General features: G+C 38.7%; 1 protein-coding gene across 12 annotated transcripts in view; it reads left to right on the top strand.

Annotated features, from left to right (window-relative positions):
* Nucleotides 1-24,352, top strand: part of Ldh (Lactate dehydrogenase) — a 114,662-nt gene extending 90,310 nt beyond the window's left edge. For 9 of the 12 annotated variants that reach the window (XM_071671385.1, XM_071671375.1, XM_071671377.1 and 6 more), the window contains 3 exons: nucleotides 3,995-4,118; nucleotides 12,977-13,183; nucleotides 23,419-24,352. In XM_071671385.1, the coding sequence (XP_071527486.1) occupies nucleotides 3,995-4,118; nucleotides 12,977-13,141 (289 nt within the window). In that variant the 3' untranslated portion in view covers nucleotides 13,142-13,183; nucleotides 23,419-24,352. Of the gene's footprint in view, nucleotides 1-3,994; nucleotides 4,119-4,213; nucleotides 4,338-12,976; nucleotides 13,184-23,418 lie in introns of all 12 variants that reach the window. The other 3 variants (XM_071671376.1, XM_071671386.1, XM_071671387.1) reach the window with 1 other exon arrangement.
* The last annotated feature ends 265 nt before the right edge of the window (nucleotides 24,353-24,617 follow it).

The raw sequence follows: 24,617 nt of genomic DNA, 5'->3' as shown, positions 1-24,617 counted from the left end.
AGTGTTTTAGATATCTGGGAGTGGATCTGGCAGTGGATGGAACCATGGAAGCGGAAGTGGATCATAGGGTGGGGGAGGGGGCGAAAATCCTGGGAGCCTTGAAGAATGTGTGGAAGTCGAGAATATTATCTCGGAAAGCAAAAATGGGTATGTTTGAAGGAATAGTGGTTCCAACAATGTTGTATGGTTGCGAGGCGTGGGCTATGGATAGAGTTGTGCGCAGGAGGATGGATGTGCTGGAAATGAGATGTTTGAGGACAATGTGTGGTGTGAGGTGGTTTGATCGAGTAAGTAACGTAAGGGTAAGAGAGATGTGTGGAAATAAAAAGAGCATGGTTGAGAGAGCAGAAGAGGGTGTTTTGAAATGGTTTGGGCACATGGAGAGAATGAGTGAAGAAAGATTGACCAAGAGGATATATGTGTCGGAGGTGGAGGGAACGAGGAGAAGTGGGAGACCAAATTGGAGGTGGAAAGATGGAGTGAAAAAGATTTTGTGTGATCGGGGCCTGAACATGCAGGAAGGTGAAAGGAGGGCAAGGAATAGAGTGAATTGGATTGATGTGGTATACCGGGGTTGACGTGCTGTCAGTGGATTGAATCAGGGCATGTGAAGCGTCTGGGGTAAACCATGGAAACCTGTGTAGGTATGTATATTTGCGTGTGTGGACGTATGTATATACATGTGTATGGGGGTGGGTTGGGCCATTTCTTTCGTCTGTTTCCTTGCGCTACCTTGCAAACGCAAGAGACAGCGACAAAGCAAAAAAAAAAAGAAAAAAAAAAAAAAAATATATATATATATATATATATATATATATATATATATATATATATATATATATATATATATATATATATATATATATTTTTTTTTTTTTTTTCCATACTATCCGCCATTTCCCGCGACAGCGAGGTAGCGTTAAGAACAGAGGACTGGGCCTTTGAGGAAATATCCTCACCTGGCCCTCTTCTCTGTTCCTTCTTTTGGAAAATTAAAAAAAAGAAAAAAAAAAAACGAGAGGGGATGATTTCCAGCCCCCCGCTCCCTTCCCTTTTAGTCGCCTTCTACGACACGCAGGGAATATGTGGGAAGTATTCTTTCTCCCCTATCCCCATATATATATGCCAGAAGTGGAGGGGACAAGGAGAAGGGAAGACCGAATTGGAGCTGGAAGGTTGAAGTTCTATAAAAAAAAAAAAAAAAAGTGCTTTGGACCTGAACATGCAAGAGGGTGAGACGAATCCACAGGATAGAGTGTATTGGAGCAAAATGATGTCATTGGACTGAAGTAGTGTACATGAAACAAGTGGGGAAAACTTTAGAAAGGTCTGTGAGGCCTGGTTGTAGGAAGGTGGCTATATTTTTGGTGCATTACTCATGACAACTAGAGAATGGATATGAGCAAACGAGGCCTTTTGTTCCCATGTTCCTGGCACAGCCTTACTAATTCTGGAGATGGTGAACAAGTATGAAAGAAAGGAAAATGGACTGAACCAGGGCATGTGAAGTGTCTGGGGTAAACCATGTAAAGGTCTGTGGGGCCTGGATGTGGATTGTGTTGTATGAATGTGAGGCATGGGCCATTAAATGAAAAAGTACAGAAGAGGGTGGATGTGCTGGAAATGAAATGCATAAGGACAATATGTGGTGTAAGGAGGGTTGACTAAGTAAGGAATGACAGGGTAATAAGAAGAATGTGTATGAGAGAGCTGAAGGGTGTATGCTGAAATGCTTTGACTTTTGGGAAGGATGAGAGATGAGAGGCTGACTAAGAGGGTGTCTGTGTCAGAAGTGCAGGGAATAAGAGAATGGGGGAACTGAAGACAAGATGGAAGGATGGAGTTAAAATTCAGTTTTAGTGCATTTTACGTTACAGCTAGAGAGTGGATGTGAGCAAATGAAGCCATTCTTTGTTCCAGGTGCTACCTTTCTATGCAGGAAAAGGAAATCAATATATATTAAATTATGCAATCCCAGTGTCCCTTTTATAGGGCTCCTGCAGTTTCAAGGTGGTGTTTCATGTAGGAGCAGTATTGGGTAGACTTCTTTGAGGCAGGAAGGTCCTCAATGACAAATTAGTCCCTCCGATCTTCTGATTTTGGTACTTGGTACAGCCTTTTGCAAATGTGACCTCTCACTCATTACCTTACCTCTTACAGGTAACTTTCATGATGTATTAAAGTTCCTCTTCTTTCTCAGTTAACAGTATCAGCATCCCCATATTATCATTTACATACAGCAGCATCCCTCTGTTCCATTTCACTGTAGTAGATATCTGATGCGCACATAAGCACTGCTTGTAAAGCCCATCAGTTCATTTCATTACAATTAATTCTCTTCCACACAATGCTTTCAGCACTTAATGAATTAACCCACTGCCCTATTCACATTCACTCGATACTTTTGTTTTGTACATATATACTGTTTTCTGTTTTTTCTTTTATGACCTTTGGTACATGAATATCATTCCCGGATCTCACATATTGCACTCCTCACTCCCTTTATAATTACTTGTTTTTTTTTTTTTTTTCATACCATTCGCCATTTCCCGCGATAGCGAGGTAGCGTTAAGAACAGAGAACTGGGCCTTTGAGGGAATACCCTCACCTGGCCCCCTTCTCTGTTCCTTCTATGTTGTATTTGATTTCTTTTCATACTCATTTTTGCTTGAACATTTACTCCAGCATCCCTCTAGACTTGATGTATATGTTTCTGTTCTTTGTATGTATAGCATAAAAGAAACATTTGAAATATTCTCTCTTTATATTAGGAACATAATCCAATTGTGTTAGTACACCATCAATCTCTGACCATCTAAGTCATTTCACTACCTCGAAGCTCCGATTGTTTACAGTTATATTTTTCAGCTTGTTACAAAGAAAGTTTTACGCCTTATGGCTTTAGTCTTTTAATTCCCCTTTCTGATGGTCCTTTTTTGCCTTATTCTTTTCATCACATATTAAGAACTCTCACCTACTCTTTAACAGCAAATTCCTCCAAATTCATTCCATAAATCAAATTGAAATGATAGACAAAATATCTAGTATGTTCTTTCATGACTATGCCTCTTTTTACAAGTTGTTCAAATGAAGGTGTAAGTAGAAAAAAAAGCATGCAGATTTAAACACAGATAAACACCGGCCATTAAATTCGATATATATTTCCAGCATGTGTCTCAAAGACTTATGATGTCATAAGCTTCCATGTGTAAGCTGTATTACCCCATTTTCCTCACAGATAATTCAGTGCAGTTAGTTTATTATTTGTGTTATGATGAAATATCAATTAATCATAGAATTCTATGTAGGGTCAAAAGGATTGAATGTTAATATTATATTTGCTTATTCAGGGGAAAATTGTCTGTAAAATCATCTTCAGGCTACTCCTTATGCGTTATTCCTAATTGATTCCAAGAACTTTTGCAAGAGTATTGCAATATCCCTTGCATCACTTTCTTGCTTACCAGTTTTTTCATGCTTCTACTCCTAGTATTTATGTTCCCATTCTAATTTTCCTTATGTGACCATGAACCTCCCGTTCTTCTTATTACATATCTCAATGATTGTTTTGCCAGGTATTTGGCTTACTTTGCTGAAGGCCTTTATTGCCTGATGGAAGCTGATTATTCCCCTCTTCATATATTTTGTAAAATACATTATAAAACATTTTATCTTTTCTCCATCTTTTCAATGGCCATTCTTCACTTTGGCAACTGGTTTCTACATACATTCTCTTTCACTGGTGTAACAGATAATGATAAAAATGAGCTTCATGCAAATACAAATAATTTGTTTATCAAGTTCTATCATATAAAGATATATGAGACAGTTATATCTTAGTAATATTGATCTCATGAATGCACCAAGAAAATGATTGCTGCATATATTGCTATTGAAGATCTGAAAACTGAAACTTGGTATTGTAATTAGCCTGGGTAGCGATTGTATTTAGCCTATGATTATGCTTGGCATTGTATAATGTGTGGTGTTACAGTGCATATGAGATCATCAAACTGAAGGGCTACACTTCCTGGGCCATTGGTCTCTCCGTTGCCTCCCTTGTATCATCTGTTTTGAAGAATACACGCTCCTGTTATGCAGTCTCCGTCGCTGTTCAGGTAGGTGTGGCAGAATGAAAGATAGTATGATAAGATTCAGGAATTGTATAAGATGTAACTTTGTCTTTTATGCATTTGTTGGCTGCTATTTGCAGCGCTTATGAAGTGATCAAGCTGAAGGGTTACACATCGTGGGCCATCGGAACATCATGTGCTGTCCTTGCCAGGTCATTGCTAATGAACCAGAGAAATATTTTCGCTGTGTCCTCATTTGTTAAGGTATCAAAGCAGGCTCCAAAGGAGCAACAGGATATCCCTACCAAGCATCAAACAATATTATTCTTTTACTATTAAAAAAAATCCCAAGACTTACTTTATGAGTACCAGTGAGAGGAATGAATTTTCTTGGAATTCAGTTAAGCGATATTTGGTTTTTAAGGGAAATTTTATAACACTGATAGATGCTGAGGCTGAAAAATTTTGAGTGATTTATTCTGTCATTAATAAGCACTGAAATTTTAAGAATGGATTACAAGGCATTTTTCATCTTATTTGCAAGTTATTGCACATAACTTCTGTTGCTTTTTAAAAGTTAATATAAGTGTTCAAATGCTCTTAAGAAGACATGAGCAAGAAATTTTAATGAGGAAGTCCAAAAATTTGTTTTCCAGATTTGTTGTATTTAAGCAGATGATATGTTGGCCAAGAAACATAGTTTTTAAGCAGGCTTCTTCACATGCCTTCACCTTCATGGAGTCCCCTCACACCAGATATTGATTTTCTCTAGGTGAAGTGGTAGGCATCATTACATATGCCACAGTCACACTTGATATATGCAAAAGAATGTAACTTTAATACTGTATGTCCTGAGGGTAGAAAAGAAAAATGTTCAAAGAAATAATGATGTAATTATATTAAACTGTAATTGTCTTTTACAACTATCTCTACCATCATGTTGCTGAAATTTTTTCCACCTGGCTAACATGCCCATAGGCCTTACTAAAGGTTTTGTCAGGGAGATGGTTATTTGTACCGCTGTTAAGGCTATACTTATTTTTTAAATAAGTTTGTAGCACCATCACTTAGCTCATGATGTTAAATATTTAATAAAAAAAGAGGTAAAGAAAAAAATTGATACATTGAGCGATAAAAGACAGTACTTTGGCATGGATAACACTGTACGTACAAGTGTCTCTTTCTAGTCCATTGCAAAGTAAACATTAGACCCATCATTTTTGTTCTGAATTTTTTTCTTTACCTCTTTTTCTATGACAGTTAGCAACAAAGATTTGTTGGGAGTCATAGATTGGTCCATATTCAAGAGTGAGACTTTCACAGCCAAAGATTACTTTTTAGATTTGCTGATCATGATATATAGTGGTTGGTATATTTAGAAAAAAAATATTATGTATATTTAAATAGTAAGAAAAGAGTCTCCTAATTATTTCTCCCTGGGAGAGAGCTAATTTAGTGATGACTGTTGTTCTGTTATTAAGATAAGTTAAGCTAATTTTCTTTGTAAATCCATCCTTCTCCTTAGGTGATTACTTTGTTGAGACTACATAAGGATGAGAGTAAGTGAAAGTGAAAAGCATCTCTTTAAGACTTCTTATTTGCTCCCATCTCATTGACTAGCTCACCTTAGTCTCTACATGTTGGGTCACTTTCCAACAATCTCTTAGTGCCTGAGATTGGTGTATGTGTCTGCCAGATGTGAAGGTCTAAGTAGCACGACATCACAGCAACATGTAAAAGGTGGCTACATCCTTACCAATAATTACTTTTAACCTAAACACCTCATTCATGCATTAAACATGACTGTGACCTAAGTAGTCATGTGTTTTCCCTTGTCAAGGGTAACTTAACAGCTCCAAAAAAATTTATGTGAAGGTGAAGGCAAAATAGGAGTCTAGCTTAAAAACAAGCTAATCATTTGCTTAAACTTTTTTTACCTCATACAATTTCTTGTCATTACAGTATATACATATACACTCTTGAATGTATTCAGAATACAGTATTGTAGTTTTTCCCTCTTCAGAATATGAACTAGAGTACATTGTGAGTGTTTTTTAAGTTACAGAATTCATAAAGAAAGAACTGGGATATATATTAAGTTCTATATTTGTGAGTTCATTAGCCTTTCAGTAATTCTGTTTTGTTCAACCTTATCCTGTACTCTTTTTCTGCATTACTTTATAAAGCTCCCATTGGCCAGACTTTTTAAAGTGAGAAAACTTTTGAAAATGACCCTTTTTCAGATTTCCTCTGAAATACTTTGTACCCAGGTGCTACAGTTCTAGCTTTTAAGTTCTTACAGTGGGTGATTTAAAACAGATAAAAGCTCCTTCTCTACCATTTTGAGTATCAAAATATTAATATCAAGTAATAGATTGGTTGGCATCAATTGCCTTTGGAAGCACTACCATGGAGGAAGGTACTGATTTTTCTTTTCTAAGACTGCGTTGGACTGTACTTTAGAATGATGGGCTAGTGATTACCAAGAATTATTGTAAACACAAGTTCTCCCTTGTTTTGAAGCATTACCACAAGATAACAATATTCCCAAAATAATACACTATACTTTTGTAAGAGTTAGATTAGCTATAAATTGATGTGCAGAGCTGAAGGAAAGATTAATTTTGTGGAGCTGAATACCTTGCTTGTTTTGACTGAATATGGGAATTTTTAGATAAGGGAAGCTATTGAGCCATATCGTATGGGTTTTGCTTCAACTGTAAATTATGGTTTCTCAAACAATATTCCCATGTATTCCCCGCATATTGTGGAAGGGGGTGGGAGCAGGGGGCTGGAAATCCCCCCTCGTATTTAAATTACTAAAAAGGAAAACAGAAGAAGGAGTCGAATGAGGAGTACTCATCCTCCTCGAGGCTCAGACTGGGGTTTCTGAATGTGTGTGGATGTAACCAAGATGAGTAGAAAGGAGAGATAGGTAGTATGTTTGAGTAAAGAAACCTGGATGTTATGGCTCTGAGTGAAACAGAATTCAAGGGTAAAGGGGAAGAGTAGTTTGGGAAAGTCTTGGGAGTAAAGTCAAGGGTTGGTGAGAGGACAAGAATTAAAGAAAGAATAGCATTACTTCTGAAGCCGGAGTTGTGGGAGTATGTGATAGAGTGTAAGAAAGTAAATTCTGGATTGATGTAGGTAAAACTGAAAGTGGATGGAGAGAGATGGGTGATTACTGGTGCCTATGCACCTGGTCATGAGAAGAAAGATCATGAGAGGCAAGTGTTTGAGGAGCAGCTGAGTGAGTATGTTAGCGGCTTTGATGCACGAGACCTGGCTCTAGTGATGGGTGATTTAACTGTGAAGGTGAGTAATGTGGCAGTTAAGGGTATAATTCATAGACATGGGGTGTTCAGTATTGTAAATGGAAATGGTGAAGAGCTTGTGGATTTGTGTGCTAAAAAAGGACTGGTGATTGGGAATACCTGGTTTAAAAGGATATATATATATATATATATATATATATATATATATATATATATATATATATATATATATATATATATATATATATAAGTATGCATATGTGAGTAGGAAAGATGGTCAAAGGGAATTATTAGATTATGTGTCAATTGATGGGTGTGTAAAAGAGAGACTTCTAGGCATTAATTTGCTGAAAGGGGCAGCTGGAGGGATGTCTGATCACTATCTCATGGAGGCGAGGGTGAAGATTTGTAGAGGTTTCCAGAAAAGAAGAGAGAATATTGGGGAGAAGAGAGTGGTGAGAGTAAGTGAGCTTGGAAAGGAGACTTGTGTGAGGAAGCACCAGGAGAGATTGAGTGCAGAATGGCAAAAGGTGAGAGCAAATGATGTGAGGGGAGTGGGTGAGGAATGGGATGCATTTAGGGAAGCAGTGATGGCTTGCACAAAATATGCACTTGGCATGAGAAAGGTGGGAGGTGGGCAGATAAGAAAGGGTAGTGAGTGGTGGGATGAAAAAAAAAGGTTGTTAGTGAAAGAGAAGAGAGAGGCGTTTGGACAACTTCTGCAGGGAAGTAGTGCAAATGATTGGGAGATGTATAAGAGAAAGTGGCAGGAGGTCAAGAGAAAGGTGCAAGAGGTGAAAAAGAGGGCAAATGGGAGTTGGAGTGAGAGATTATCATTAAATTCTAGGGAGAATAAAAAGATGTTTTGGAAGGAGGTAAATAATGTGTGTAAGATTTTAACTCTTTGTATTTTAACTTTGTAAATGGGGAAATAGAAGAAGGAGTCATGCAGGGAGTGCTCATCCTCCTCGAAGGCTCAGATTGGGGTGCCTAAATGTGTGTGGATGTAACCAAGATGAGAAAAAAGGAGAGATAGGTAGTATGTTTGAGGAAAGGAACCTGGATGTTTTGGCTCTGAGTGAAATGAAGCTCAAGGGTAAAGGGGAAGAGTGGTTTAGGAATGTCTTGGGAGTAAAGTCAGGGGTTACTGAGAGGACAAGAGCAAGGGAAGGAGTAGCACTACTCCTGAAACAGGAGTGGTGGGAGTATGTGATAGAGTGTAAGAAAGTAAACTCTAGATTGATATGGGTAAAACTGAAAATGGATGGAGAGAGATGGGTGATTGTTGGTTCATATGCACCTGGGCATGAGAAGAAAGATCATGAGAGGCAAGTCTTTTGGGAGCAGCTGAGTGAGTGTGTTAGTAGTTTTGATGCACGAGACCGGGTTATAGTGATGGGTGATTTGAATGCAAAGGTGAGTAATGTGGCAGTTGAGGGAATAATTGGTATACATGGGGTGCTCAGTGATGTAAATGGAAATGGTAAAGAGCTTGTAGATTTATGTGCTGAAAAAGTACTGGTGATTGGGAATATCTGGTTTAAAAAGTAGGAGAGATGGCCAGAGAGCGTTATTGGATTATGTGTTAATTGATAGGCGCGCGAAAGAGAGACTTTTGGATGTTAATGTGCTGAGAGGTGCAACTGGAGGAATGTCTGATCATTATCTTGTGGAGGCGAAGGTGAAGATTTGTAGAGGTTTTCAGAAAAGAAGAGAGAATGTTGGGATGAAGAGAGTGGTTAAAGTAAGTGAGCTTGGGAAGGAGACTTGTATGAGGAAGTACCAAGAGAGACTGAGTATAGAATGGAAAAAGGTGAGAACAAAGGAGGTAAGGGGAGTGGGGGAGGAATGGGATATATTTAGGGAATCAGTGATGGCTTGTGCAAAAGATGCTTGTGGCATGAGAAGCGTGGGAGGTGGGCAGATTAGAAAAGGGTAGTGAGTGGTGGGATGAAGAAGTAAGATTATTAGTGGAAGAGAAGAGAGAGGCATTTGGACGATTTTTGCAGGGAAATAATGCAAATGACTGGGAGATGTATAAAAGAAAGAGGCAGGAGGTCAAGAGAAAGGTGCAAGAGGCAAAAAAGAGGGCAAATGAGAGTTGGGGTGAGATAGTATCATTAAATTTTAGGAAGAATAAAAAGATATTTTGGATGGAGGTAAATAAAGTGTGTAAGACAAGGGAACAAATGGGAACATCAGTGAAGGGGGCTAAGGTCATAACAAATAGTGGTGATGTAAGAAGGAGATGGAGTGAGTATTTTGAAGGTTTGTTAAATGTGTTTGGTGATGATAGAGTGGCAGATATAGAGTGTTTTTGTCGAGGTTGTGTGCAAAGTGAGAGGGTTAGGAAGAATGATTTGGTAAACAGAGAATAGGTAGTAAAAGCTTTGCGGAAGATGAAAGCCAGCAGGTTTGGAAGGTATTGCAGTGGAATTTATTAAAAAAGGGGGTGGCTGTATTGTTGACTGGTTGGTAAGGTTATTTGATGTATGTATGACTCATGGTGAGGTGCCTGAGGACTGGCAGAATGCTTGCATAGTGCCATTGTACAAAGGCAAAGGGGATAAGAGTGAGTGCTCAAATTACAGAGGTATAAGTTTGTTGAGTATTCCTGGGAAATTATTTGGGAGGGTATTGATTGAGAGGGTGAAGGCATGTACAGAGCATCAGATTGGGGAAGATCAGTGTGGTTTTAGAAGTGGTAGAGGATGAGTGGATCAGGTGTTTTCTTTGAAAAATGTATGTGAGAAATACTTAGAAAAGCAAATTGATTTGTATGTAGCATTTATGGATCTGGAGAAGGCATATGATAGAGTTGATAGAGATGCTCTGTGGATGGTATTAAGAATATATGGTGTGGGAGGTAAGTTGTTAGAAGCAGTGAAAAGTTTTTACTGAGGATGTATGGCATGTGTACGTATAGGAAGAGAGGAAAGTGATTGGTTATCAGTGAATATTGGTTTGCGGCAGGGGTGTGTGATATCTCCATGCTTGTTTAATTTGTTTATGGATGGAGTTGTTAGGGAGGTGAATGCAAGAGTCTTAGAAAGAGGGGCAAGTATGCAGTCTGTTGTGGACGAGAGGGCTTGGGAAATGGTCAGTTGTTGTCCGCTGATGATACAGTGCTGGTGGCTGATTCGGGTGAGAAACTGCAGAAGCTGGTGACTGAGTTTGGTAAAGTGTGTGAAAGAAGAAAGCTGAGAGTAAATGTGAACAAGAGCAAGGTTATTAGGTACAGTAGGGTTGAGGGACAAGTCAACTGGGAGGTAAGTTTGAATGGAGAAAAACTGGAGGAAGTGAAGTGTTTTAGATATCTGGGAATGGATTTGGCAGCGGATGGAACCATGGAAATGGAAGTGAATCAAAGGGTAGGGGAGGGGGCAAAAGTTCTAGAAGCGTTGAAGAATGTGTGGAAGTTGAGAACATTATCGTGGAAAGCAAAAATGGGTATGTTTGAGGGAGTAGTGGTTCCAACAATGTTATATGGTTGCGAGGCATGGGCTATAGATAAGTTGTGTGGAAGAGAGTGAATGTACACGAAATGAGATGTTTCAGGACAATATGTGGTGTGAGGTGGTTTGATCGAGTAAGTAATGAAAGGGCAAGAGAGATGTGTGGTAATAAAAAGAGTGTGGTCGAGAGAGCAGGAGAGGGTGTTTTGAAATGGTTTGGTCACATGGAGAGAATGAGTGAGGAAAAATTGACAAAGAGGATACATGTGTCAGAGGTGGACGGAACGAGAAGTGGGAGACCAAATTGGAGGTGGAAAGATGGAGTGAAAAAGATTTTGAGTGATCAGGGCCTGAACATGCAGGAGGGTGAAAGGCGTGCAAGGAATAGAGTGAATTGGAACCATGTGGTATACCGGGGTCGACGTGCTGTCAGTTGATTGAACCAGGGCATGTGAAGCATCTGGGGTAAACCATGGAAAGTTTTGTGGGGCCTGGATGTGGAAAGGGAGCTGTGTTTTCGGTGCATTATACATGACAGCTAGAGACTGAGTGTGAACAAATGTGGCCCTTGTTGTCTTTTCCTAGTGCTACCTCGTGCACATGCGGGGAAGGGGGTTTTCATTTCATGTGTGGTGGGGTGGCGACGGGAATGAATAAGGGCAAACAGTATGAATTATGTACATGTATATATATGTATATGTCTGTGTGTGTATATATATGTATACATTGAAATGTATAGATATGTATATGTGCTGTGTGTGGATGTGTATGTATATACATGTGTATGTGGATGGGTTGGGCCATTCTTTCATCTGTTTCCTTGCGCTACCTCGATAACGCGGGAGACAGTGACAAAGTATAATAAATATATAATAAATAAAGATAAGAGAATAAATTGAACATCTGAAGGGGAGGTAATAACAAGTAGTGGTGAAGTGAGGAGATGGAGTGAATACTTTGAAGGTTTGTTGAATGCGCTTGATGACAGAGTGGCAGATACAGCATGTTTTGGTCGGGGTAGTGTGCAAAGTGAGAGGGTCAGGGAGAATGGTTTGGTGAACTAAGAAGAGGTAGAGAAAGCTTTGCGGAAGTTGAAATCAAGCAAGGCGCCAGGTTTGGATGGTACTGCAGTGGAATTTATTAAAAAAGGGGGTGACTGTGTTGTTGATTGGTTGGTAAGGATATGCAATGTATGTATGGATCATGGTGAGCTACCTGAGGATTGGCAGAATGCTTGCATAATGCCTTTGAACAAAGGCAAAGGGGATAAAGGTGAGTGTTCAAACTACAGAGGCAAAAGTTTGTTGAGTATTCCTGTGAAATTATATGGGAGGGTATTGATTGAGTTGGTGAAGGCATGTACAGAGCATCAGATTGGGGAAGAGCTGTGTGGTTTCAGAAGCGGTAGAGGAATTGTGGATCAAGTGTTTGCTTTGAGGAATATATTTGAGAAATACTTAGAAAAACAGATAGATTTGTATGTAGCATTTATGGATCTGGAGAAGGCATATGATAGGGTTGATAGAGATGCTTTGTGGAATGTCAAAGTGTGTGGATGTAAAGACAAGGATCATTGATTGCAGAAATAACACACTTTGTATGGTACTGCTTCCAGTGGCAAGTGAGAGCAAAATCTAAATGTTTTTCATGGGAGGTAGAACCAAGTTAAGGAATTATGTAGGAATTCTTTCTCATCTAAAGAGAATGTAATTTTCCCTTTGGTTATGCATGTAGTCTGCTTTACTTTATCCCACCCTTTCGAACTATACAGTTTTTGATGTTATGATGATTTCCCTCAACAACATATTTGAAACAAGAAAATTTTCAGCTTTTATAGGGAATGATTGTATAAATAATAAGGAAGAAAGTTTGAAATGCTTAGTTCTAAATTTTTTCTCATTTGAATTTGTAAGGGGTTTGTGAAAATAAACTCATTATGGTATGTTTTTTTTTTTCTTCATATGCAGTAATTTTTTGTTTTGTGATTTCAAACAAACAGTAATTTCACTGTTAAAGTAATAATTCAATATTGATGATACATTTGATATACTGGATATATTTCTATTTATTTCAAGAGGTATAATGTAGATTGGCTACAGCATATGGCTTAGCACTAAGGATAGGTATCTAGAATATTACATTACATTATATATAACTTCATATTTCATGCCAGGGTTACCATGGTGTTGATAAGGATGTGTTCCTGAGTCTGCCTGTTGTGTTGGGTGAGAATGGCGTCACTCATGTCATCAAGCAGACACTCACAGAAGCAGAAATGAAACAACTGCAGAAGTCAGCTGATACACTATGGGATGTGCAGACAGGAATCCATTTCTAAACCCAGTGCCAACTTAAAACCAGAGAGAGAGCTGTGATTCATGTAAGTTGGAGTACTGTCCCTAATCAGGTTTTGATTAGTTTACCCTCTCAAAATTCCCATTACAGCTGAGAATTCTTTATCTCCAGAGTCCAAGTTGGTTTAAGCAAAATTTGAATTCCACAAAACCTTTCTTTTTTAGTATATGTATTTTTGTAAAAGTTTGATGGTAAAAGATTATATATTTGTGGAAAAATGAAAATACTTACTGGAGATAGGGGAGAAAGAAATAGTCTAGGGTCACAATATAGCACAAAATAGGGACTAAAAAAGTTTGTGCAGTAGCAAATTATGCTATATTTTGACATCCCAGTCCATGTAAATATGGGGTTGAGGACTGTGGGGTATCAAAACATGAATTAGACTTGAAAGAGCTGGAAATAATATACCTAATAACAATCAAAACATTATCCAAGCAATTAAAATGATACAACACATACAGAAAATATTTCTTTGGGACTCTGGGATAGGCAAGGGAAGATTTTATCATGTCTCAAAATATGTAAGTAATTATTAGATCATTGATTAGGAAAGTACCTACCAAGAGATCTATAGAAAATAATACCTGTGGATTTTGAATAAAAAGATAATTTACAGCTAAACAGCTAACAACCTGGGAGGTATATTAACAGTACTACCTGTCTGGGTATCAAAAGGGTTGGTGATATCTGCTTAGTGAGCCAGCACTTTAGTGGTTGTCAAGTTGCACCCTTCTCACCCAGGTAGCTGTCTTTTGTTTCTACCTCACTGACATGTAGACTATTGGCATTATGTCCACAACATAAAATCTCTCCTTGTCATACATAACACTTGACAACACTTGACTCACGCAGCTCATTCTTCACTCTAGTTTTTCCTGTGGTGAGCACTGTGCACTGACCCTGCCTTTTGGCAAAATGGTAGGAGCAGTAAATAGAAGTAGTAGGCAGGATTATTAGGAAGAAATAGTAGGTAGGAACATTGGATAGTAGTAGTCATTAGGACATTAGGAGCCTCTGCAAACATTGTGCTAGACTTGCCCTCTGCCAGTGGCCTGTAAAGGGTGAGGCACTAAAGGTTAAGAAACGGCAATGGAGTTCTTTTTAGTTATGGAGACTTTGTTGCCTTTTAGGGAGTTCCAATTGGAACAGGCATCAGAGATATAGATTGATAGATACAGCTGTCCAATTAGATACAGTTGTCCCATTCGACGGTCTCCACAATTTTAAAGGAAAAAAAAAATGTGAAGCAGTGAAAGGTTCAGCAAGTGTGCAGTCTACGATATTGACAAAGCAACAAGGGCCCATCCACAAAATGGAAAAGTTGTTGATGCTGAGGATAGAAGATCAAATTTTAAAAATATGTACCACTAAGCTTACTAATGATTCAGGCAAAAGTTAGAAGTCTTTTTGAGACTTTGAAGGAGCAAGCAGGAGAGGATTAGATCGAGACAGCAAGTCATGGTTGGTTCAATAGATTTTAAAAATGTAGCTTGCACAACTTTCAACTCACAGGTGAAGCAACAAGTGCTGATGAAGGAGATATTGAAAAGTTTGTTGAAAGTTTGGATGAATCAATCTGTAAACTAAAGAATCTTACATAAAAGGTATAAAGAAACTACAGAATCATATAATAAAGCTGGTTAATAAAAAATGAATTAATCATGATAGATACTGAGTTGGATAAAAGAATACTGTACAGGTATATGAATTCTACATACCATACTGACATGCCTCTGCCGCACGTCCACTTTTGATATCTGAACATTCGGTCAGAATGGAACTCAAAGGTATATTAGGGAGCATCTGTATATATGTTGATAGTCCAGATGATAGTTATAAAGGTGAAATTGTAATTCAGTAGAATTGCAGATAAGTTTATTCATGTAATTTTTTTTTATACATGCATCATTACATGTTTCATGAAGGCAGTCTGCCTTATCTGGTGCAAACAATTCATAATTTTTTAAATTCCAATTCCACCTTACAAATTCTGTGTTCCTTGTTCCATGCTCGATAATGCTCTGACCTGATCATTAAAGAAAAAGTGGAGGGCTGCTTTGTGGTTAGGGAGGGGTTATGTGGGGGAGGTTGGCCTGGGTAACAAGATGTGTGTTCAACAACAACTATGTTTCTTATGTTATTGTTTTTTTTTATAATTCTTTATAACGATTTGGTTGATAATAGGATGTGCTTTAAAGTTACCTGGGTACAGGTTATAGTTCTTAGTGTTAGCAATTAGGACAGATTCAGAGATATTACAGGTAGCATAATCAGATGAGGGTACATTGTGACTGGGTTGTTGAGGTCTACAAGGTGATTGTTTTCATGGCAGTGTTTAATAATCACATTTCTGTACTGAATGACTGTACTAACAGCACTTTTTCACTGGTCTAGCCAGTGTATACATCTTTACATGGCCTACTTTTAATTAAAGACTTACTGATTGTGTTATTTTATTGGAAGGCAACATTAAAAGCTCTGCTTTTTGGTACCAATCTTACATTAGCCATGTTAGAAGATTAGGGCAACACCAAACATTTAAACCTATCACGCTTTTCCAGTAAGCCTTGTTCACAAACCACTTGGATAACATAACTGCCTAAAGATGTCTTATATGACTACATTTCTCCACTAGACTTATGTGATCACATATCTGTAATGCTCTTAAAAATGTAGGCATAACTACAGACATGTTTGCAGATGGATCATGTACTGAAAAATAGTGAATTTAGCTCTCAGCATTAGTAGGCTTCCTGTAGATCTTACAGAATGAGTGATAAGATTCCTTGGTTATCAACATGTTAAGGAACACCATTTTGCCACCTTCTTTTTCCCATTCAATCTTGAATTTAATGGTGAGGTGAATGTTGCTTACTTCATTAAAGAAAACATCACAATCTTGGGATGATTGCCATAAGGACCACACATCATCAGTGTATTTAAGCCAGATTTTTGGATGATTACTGCTTGAAGTTAGAATACCAGTCTCAAAGTATTCTATGAATAAGTTACTGAGAATGGGACTAAGGGGATTTCCCATGCCAAGACCAAATTTCTGTCTTCATCATCTTGGAAAGTATTTTTGGAAATGCAAAGCTCTATCAAGTCAGTGAAAGTTTCCATGGGCAGGGGTAAGTCAAGACTGAGATCAGGTAATTTCCTCCTTTGGTATGTGATGATTTTTTTTAATGGAGACTTTAGTGACTAGGGGAGTCACATCAAAACTAATGAGTTTATGTTCTGGCAAATTGATGTTCCTAGTCTTGTTTACAAAGTTTGATCATTTATAACATGCAATGTAGAGATTTTCCCATGAACATGGATTAGCTAACCATTTGGATAATTTATAACCAGAAGAATTAATAGAGGAGACAGTTGGTTTGAGGGGACATGCATCTTCTTGAGTTTTAGATATCTGGGAGTGGATTTGGCAGCAGATGGAACCATGGAAGCAGAAGTGAGTCACAGGGTAGGGGAGGGGGCGAAAGTTCTGGGAGCGTTGAAAAATATGTGGAAGACGAGAACATTATCTCGGAAAGCAAAAATGGGTACGTTTGAATGAAGAGTGGTTCCAACAATGTTATATGGTTGTGAGGCATGGGCTATAGACAGAGTTGTGTGGAGGAGGGTGAATGTGTTGGAAGAGATATTTGAGGACAATATGTGGTGTAAGGTTGTTTGATCGATTAAGTAATGAAAGGGTAAGAGAGATGTGTGGCAATAAAAAGAGTGTGGTTGAGAGAGCAGAAGAGGGTGTTTTGAAATGGTTTGGTCACATGGAGAGAATGAGTGAGGAAAGATTGACATAGAGGATATATGTGTCAGAGGTGGAGGGAACGAGGAGAAGTGGGAGACCAAATTGGAGGTGGAAAGATGGAGTGAAAAAGAGTTTGAGCCACTGGGGCCTGAACATACAGGAGGGTGAAAGGCATGGGCCTGAACATACAGGAGGGTGAAAGGCATGCAAGGAATAGAGTGAATTGGAACGATTTGGTATACTGGGATCGACGTGCTGTCAATGGATTGAACCAGGGCATGTGAAGCATCGGGGGTAAACCATAGAAAGTTTTGTGGGGCTTGGATGTGGAAAGGGAGCTTTGGTTTCAGCGCATAACACATGATAGCTATACCTAGAGACTGAGTGTGAACGTATGTGGCCTTTGTTGTCTTTACCTAGCGCTACCTCACACGCACTGGGGGGGTTGTTTGCTGTTTTTAATGTGTGGCTGGGTGTCAATGGGAATGGATAAAGGCAGCAAGTATGAATATGTACATAAGTATACACGTATATGTCTGCGTATGTATATGTTGAAATGTACAGGTATGTATATGTGCGTGTGTGGGTGTTTATGTATATACATGTGTATTTGGGTGGGTTGGGCCATTCTCTTGTCTGTTTCCTTGCACTACCTCGCTAACACGGGAGACAGCGACAAAGTACAAGAGTAGAATAAAAGATATATATATATATATATATATATATATATATATATATATATATATATATATATATATATATATATATATATATCTTTCTTTTTTTTTCTTTTAAACTATTCGCCATTTCCCGCGTTAGCGAGGTAGCATTAAGAACAGAGGACTGGGCCTTTGAGGGAATACCCTCACCTGGCCCAATTCTCTGTTCCTTCTTTTGGAAAATTAAAAAAAAAAATGAGAGGGGAGGATTTCCAGCCCCCCGCTCCCTCCCCTTTTAGTCGCCTTCTACGACACGCAGGGAATACGTGGGAAGTATTCTTAATCCCCTATCCCCAGGGATAATATATATATATATATATATATATATATATATATATATATATATATATATATATATTTTTTTTTTTTTTTTTTTTGCTTTGTCGCTGTCTCCCGCGTTTGCAAGGTAGCACAAGGAAACAGACGAAAGAAATGGCCCAACCCACCCCATACACATGCCTTGATTCAATCCACTGACAGCACGTCAACCCCGGTATACCACATCAATCCAATTCACTCTATTCTTTGCCCTCCTTTCACCCTCCTGCATGTTCAGGCCCCGATCACACAAAATCTTTTACACTCCATCCTTCCACCTCCAATTTGGTCTCCCTCTTCTCCTCGTTCCCTCCACCTCCGACACATATATCCTCTTGGTCAATCTTTCCTCACTCATTCTCTCCATGTGACCAAACCATTTCAAAACACCCTCTTCTTCTCTCTCAACCACGCTCTTTTTATATCCACACATCTCTCTTACCCTTACGTTACTTACTCGATCAAACCACCTCACACCACACATTGTCCTCAAACATCTCATTTCCAGCACATCCATCCTCCTGCGCACAACTCTATCCATAGTCCACGCCTCGCAACCATACAACATTGTTGGAACCACTATTCCTTCAAACATACCCATTTTTGCTTTCCCAGATAATGTTCTCGACTTCCACACATTCTTCAAGGCTCCCAGAATTTTCGCCCCCTCTCCCACCATATGATCCACTTCCGCTTCCATGGTTCCATCCGCTGCCAGATCCACTCCCAGATATCTAAAACACTTCACTTCCTCCAGTTTTTCTCCATTCAAACTCACCTCCCAATTGAATTGACCCTCAACCCTACTGTACCTAATAACCTTGCTCTTATTCACATTTACTCTTAACTTTCTTCTTTCACACACTTTACCAAACTCAGTCACCAGCTTCTGCAGTTTCTCACATGAATCAGCCACCAGCGCTGTATCATCAGCGAACAACAACTGACTCACTTCCCAAGCTCTCCCATCCCCAACAGACTTCATACTTGCCCCTCTTTCCAAAACTCTTGCATTCACCTCCCTAACAACCCCATCCATAAACAAATTAAACAACCATGGAGACATCACACACCCCTGCCGCAAAACTACATTCACTGAGAACCAATCACTTTCCTCTCTTCCTACATGTACACATGCCTTACATCCTCGATAAAAACTTTTCACTGCTTCTAACAACTTGCCTCCCACACCATATATTCTTAATACCTTCCACAGAGCATCTCTATCAACTCTATCATATGCCTTCTCCAGATCCATAAATGCTACATACAAATCCATTTGCTTTTCTAAGTATTTCTCACATACATTCTTCAAAGCAAACACCTGATCCACACATCCTCTACCACTTCTGAAACCACACTGCTCTTCCCCAATCTGATGCTCTGTACATGCCTTCACCCTCTCAATCAATACCCTCTCAATCAATATATATATATATATATATATATATATATATATATATATATATATATATATATATATATATGTGTGTGTGTGTGTGTGTGAAAGAGAGACTTTTAGATGTTAATGTGTTGAGAGGGGCAGCTGGAGGGATGTCTGATCACTATCTTGTAGAGGCAAAAGTGAAGATTTGTAGAGGTTTTCAGAAAAAAAAGAGAGAATGTTGGGGTGGAAAGAGCGGTGAGAGTAAGTGAGCTTGGAAAGGAGACTTGCATGAGGAAGTACCAGGAGAGATTGAATGCAGAATGGAAAAAGGTGAGAGCAAATGATGTAAGGGGAGTGGGGTAGATGGAATGTATTTTGGGGAAGCAGTGATGGTTTGCGCAAAAGGTGCTTGTGGCATGAGAACGGTGGGAGATGGGCAGATTAGAAAGGGTAGTGAGTGGTGGGATGATGAAGCAAAATAGTAGGTGAAAGAGAAGAGAGAGGCATGGGATGATTTTAGCAGGAAAGTAGTGCAAATGATTGGGAGATGTATAAAAGAAAGCAGCAGGTCAAGAGAAAGGTGCTAGTGTTGTAAAAGTGGGCAAATGAGAGGTGGAAGGAGAGAGATCATTAAATCTTAGGGAGAATATAACGATGTTTTGGAAGGAGGTAAACAAGAGAACAAATGGGAACATCGGTGAAGGGTGCAAAAAAGTAGATAATAACAAGTAGTGGTGAAGTGAGAAGGAGATGGATAGAGTATTTTGATGGTTTGTTGAATGTGTTTGATGATAGAGTGGCAGATATATGGTGTTTTGGTTGAGGTGATGTGCAAAGTAAGAGGGTCAGGGAGAATGGTTTGGTAAATAGAGAAGAGGTAGTGAAAGCTTAGTGGATAATGAAAGCCAGCAAGGCAGCGGGTTTGGATGGTACCGCAGTGGAATTTATAAAAAAAAGAGGTGACTGTGCTCTTGACTGGTTGGTAAGAATAATCAGTGTATGTATGGATTATGGTGATGTGCCTGAGGATTGGCGGAATGCATGCATAGTGTCATTGTACAGATGCAAGATGGATAAAGGTGAGTGTTCAAATTATAGAGGCATAAGTTTAAGTATTCCTGGGAAATATGGGAGGGTATTGATTGAGAGGGTAAAGGCATGCACAGAGCATCAGATTGGGGAAGAGCAGTGTGGTTTCAGAAGTGGTAGAGGATGTGTGGACCAGGTGTTTGCTTTAAATAATGTATGTGAGAAATACTTAGAAAAACAGATGGATTTGTATGTACCATTTATGTATCTGGAGAAGGTATGTGATAGGTTTGATAAAGATGCTTTGTGGAAGGTTTTTCAAGAGTATATGGTATGGGAAATATGTTGCTAGAAGCAGTGAAAAGTTTTTACCAAGGATGTATGGCGTGTGTACGAGTAGGAAGAAAGGAAAGTGATTGGTTCCCAGTGAATGTCAAAATTTGTGGCAGTGGTGTGTGATGTCTCTTTGGTTGTTTAATTTGTTTATGGAAGGGGTGGTTAGGGAGGTGAATGCAAGAGTTGTGGAGAGGGGCAAGTATGCAGTCTGTTGTGGATGAGAGGGATTGGGAAGCGAGGCAGTTGTTGTTTGCTGATGATACAGCACTGGTGGCTGATTTGGGTGAGAAACTGTAGAAGTTAGTGACTGAGTTTGGTAAAGTGTGTGAAAGAAGACTTAGCAGTGGATGGAACCATGGAAGTGAGTCACAGGCTGGGGGAGGGGGTGAAGGTACTAGGAGCGTTGAGGAATGTGTTGAAGGCAAGAATGTTATCTTAAAGAGCAAAAATGGGTATGTTTGAAGGAGTGGTTCCGACAATGTTATATAGATGCGAGGCATGAGCTATAGATAGGGTTGTGTGGAGGAGGGTGGATGTGTTGGAAATGAAATGTTTGAGGACAATATGAGGTGTGAGGAGGTTTGATCGACTAAGTAATGAAAGGGTAAGAAAGATATGTGGTAATAAAAAGAGTGTGGTTGAGAGAGCAGAAGAGGGTGTGCTGAAATGGTTTGGTCACATGGAGAGAATGAGTGAGGAAAGATTGACAAAGAGGATATACATGTGTCAGAGGTGGGGGGAACGAGGGGAAGCAGGAGACCAAATTGGAGGTGGAAGGATGGAGTAAAAAGGTTTTGAGCGATTGGGGCCTGAACACGCAGGAGAGTGAAAGGCATGTAAGGGATAGAGTAAAATGGAACAATGTGGTGTACCGGGGTGGACGTGCTGTCAATGGATTAAACCAGGGCATGTGAAGTGTCTGGGGTAACCCATGGAAAGGCCTTTGGGCCCTGGATGTGGAAAGGGAGCTGTGGTTTTGGTGCATTACACATGACATCTAGAGAGTGAGTGTGAACGAATGTGGCCTTTGTTGTCTTTTCCTAGTGCTACCTTGTGCGTGTGCGGGGTGAGGGGGTGTCATTTCTTGTGTGGCGGGGTGGCTACGGGAATGAATAAAGGCAGACAGTATGAATTATGTACATGTGTATATAGGTATATGCCTGTGTGTATATGTATGTATACGTTGAAATGTATAGGTATGTATCTGTGTGTGTGTGGACGTGTATGTATATACATTTGTATGTGGGTGGGTTGGGCCATTCTTTTGTCTATTTCCTTGCACTACCTTGCAAATGCGGGAGACAGCAACAAAGTATAACAATAATAATAATATCCTTGCATGTGTTGGCTTTTCCCTCTGTTATTTCAAACGAATGGAATGGTTTATCAATATGTAGACATGCCTCATGTCACAGGGAACTACATTTAGCACAAGGAAAGAATCCTAGTTTTTCAAATACTTATCTAACATGATGGGGGAAGATGTGGCCCTAGTAAATGCTCCACATCAATTAGTGGCTAATCAATGAGTCTTTGGGGCACTAATGCAGGTCTTAGAAAATAATGCCATGATGGCAACATGGTCTGTGTAATAAAAGAAGTTCCCTGTTTGAGTGTCTTCAGGCCATTTAACCCTTTAACCAAACCTTTCATAGATCTGTGGTGCTGCTTTGAGGGAACCTCACTTATGTCAACAACCAGTGTTTTCATGCCAACAAGTGAATTTTAGGTGTTCTTTCCTTGTGGCATATGATGGTCAAGGTCGCCCTACCACACATATGCATGGTTTCTTCTGTTACCCTTCGGCCATGGTGATGGGAGGATGTCCCAGTATCCTTTTAACTGCTGATAAAAATAAGCAACTTGTATTCATTGCAATAAGGACACCAATGATCCAGGGGATAATCAGTTTAATAGAATAAATGGATCTAAGGCAGACTGATCCTGAAAAAATGGGTATTACTTGCAGCACAATTTCCCATCCATGCTCAGGACAATATTCATTCCTTCATTACTGCTGAACACTGATTCAGTGCATCCCAAAAGCCTTCATGTCCACTTACTGCTCAATTGCCCCACACAGACAAAAGTACAACATAACTCTATTACCTATGGTCCTGCCTGGTTGACATAACCTGATTCTTGAATACTGTCAAGAGCCCCATTAAAATAAAAGGGACTCTTAGGGCAGAAAGTGAGTATAAATATATATACTGACTTTTTCTATTATGTGATTGCCTTTCTCACCTCGGTCTGGTAGCATGAACAAATACAGTGACTTTTTTACATATGGATGCTCTCAAGCTGTAACATATAAAATACTACAATGAGAGCTTACTATCCTCAGTGACTGTACAATTCATATATAAAAATACTGACCCATGAATCATAATCATTTTTTTCAATGACTGGTTCTTAATTGTGGAGTTACTCACAACCATACTGGCTAAGAGGTGCTAAAGTTTAGTCAACAGTACATTAACGGGAAATCTTTGTACTAAAGTAACAAACAGGGATACATGTTACAAAGTAGCTGCTTTACTTGCATCTTTTGTTTAGTTTTTAAATTTTTGTGTTTACAATTTATTTATAGTTCTTTTGCCATTTTCTGATAAACTGAGGATAATGCCTCAGATAATATTATTATTAAACTTTTGTGCACTTCCCTTATAGATATTGTTTTATGAAAGTAATGATACTTTTCATTTCAGATTCCAGATGGTGACAAAACAAACTGCATGGATCATAACTGGATAAGAATGAAAAACTTCTTTGATGGAAGTCTGAAGATGAAGTACACATTTTCTGACTTGCAGTCAGGTATTTGGCATCAGGAAAATTACTCCAAACTGATCAGTTTTAAAACATGACTTGCCTTTCCTATAATGCAAATCATGGGAAGAAGAGGTTTCATGCACAGGATACTTTACATTACCATATAATGAATTTGATTCTATGATGAAAATTCATCTACTTAGGTAAATTACTTCTCATATACAGATAAGGAACAACTTACTTAACTGTCATGTTTTGGAGACAAAGGGTACCAAATGTTTAATGTTCATTTGAATCAAAGTATTCTACATATGAAAAATTTGCTTTTCTCTTCGTAAATGTTGCTTTATGATACAGTGTGCTGTATGTATGCATTGCAGTTCATAAAATGAAATTTTTCTTTACTCCGTCAGAAATTCATTTCAAGGTGGATATCATTATATACTTTTGATATTACTGAAGGGTTATATATCCTTTTTCTTGGAAAAATGTTAAATACAACAGGACTTTTTATCTGACTGAACTTTTGTAACTGTATTTCACATAGAATCTGTTCTTGTTTCTTTGTTTATTATACAATAATTTTACATACATCATAGGATTCCAAGCAAGTATTTATATCTAGTTTGCACGTGCTTCACATGTACAACCATACTCTTTGAGCCATGAACACAGATTTCTTTTAGTTTTTCAAACTGTATTAAGTTAGTGTGTTTATTAAGAACATACTGTCAGGCTAGTTCACTGATGATTTCTTCACATATATGGAAATCAGCTGTTATAAGTAGACTTCATTTATATTATATTACCATTCTATAAGAAATGTAAATGACTGTCAGTGCTTGTTCAAAATAAACAGAAAAATATGTAGCATACTTTGTAATCATCCCCTGAAAGTAAAGCCTTGAAAGATCAAAAAAGCATGAGGATGAAGACAAATATGAAATATATATATTATGTGGATTACAGGTGGAATATCATCCTTTTATACTTTTAGGTTGTAAAAGCTCCATTTGTTTTGTGAGTTACTCAGCATCATTCAACTTGGCTGAATAACTACTTTTTATAGGACACATTTTTTTTCCAAGGTTTCATTACCTACCATTTCCCGCATTAATGAAACAGCTCTAGGAGG

The sequence above is a fragment of the Panulirus ornatus genome, chromosome 16 (genome assembly GCF_036320965.1).
Source record: "Panulirus ornatus isolate Po-2019 chromosome 16, ASM3632096v1, whole genome shotgun sequence".
Classification (NCBI taxonomy): domain Eukaryota; kingdom Metazoa; phylum Arthropoda; class Malacostraca; order Decapoda; family Palinuridae; genus Panulirus; species Panulirus ornatus.
Note: the sequence above shows the minus strand (reverse complement) of the source record. Positions and strands in the feature narration are given on the sequence as shown.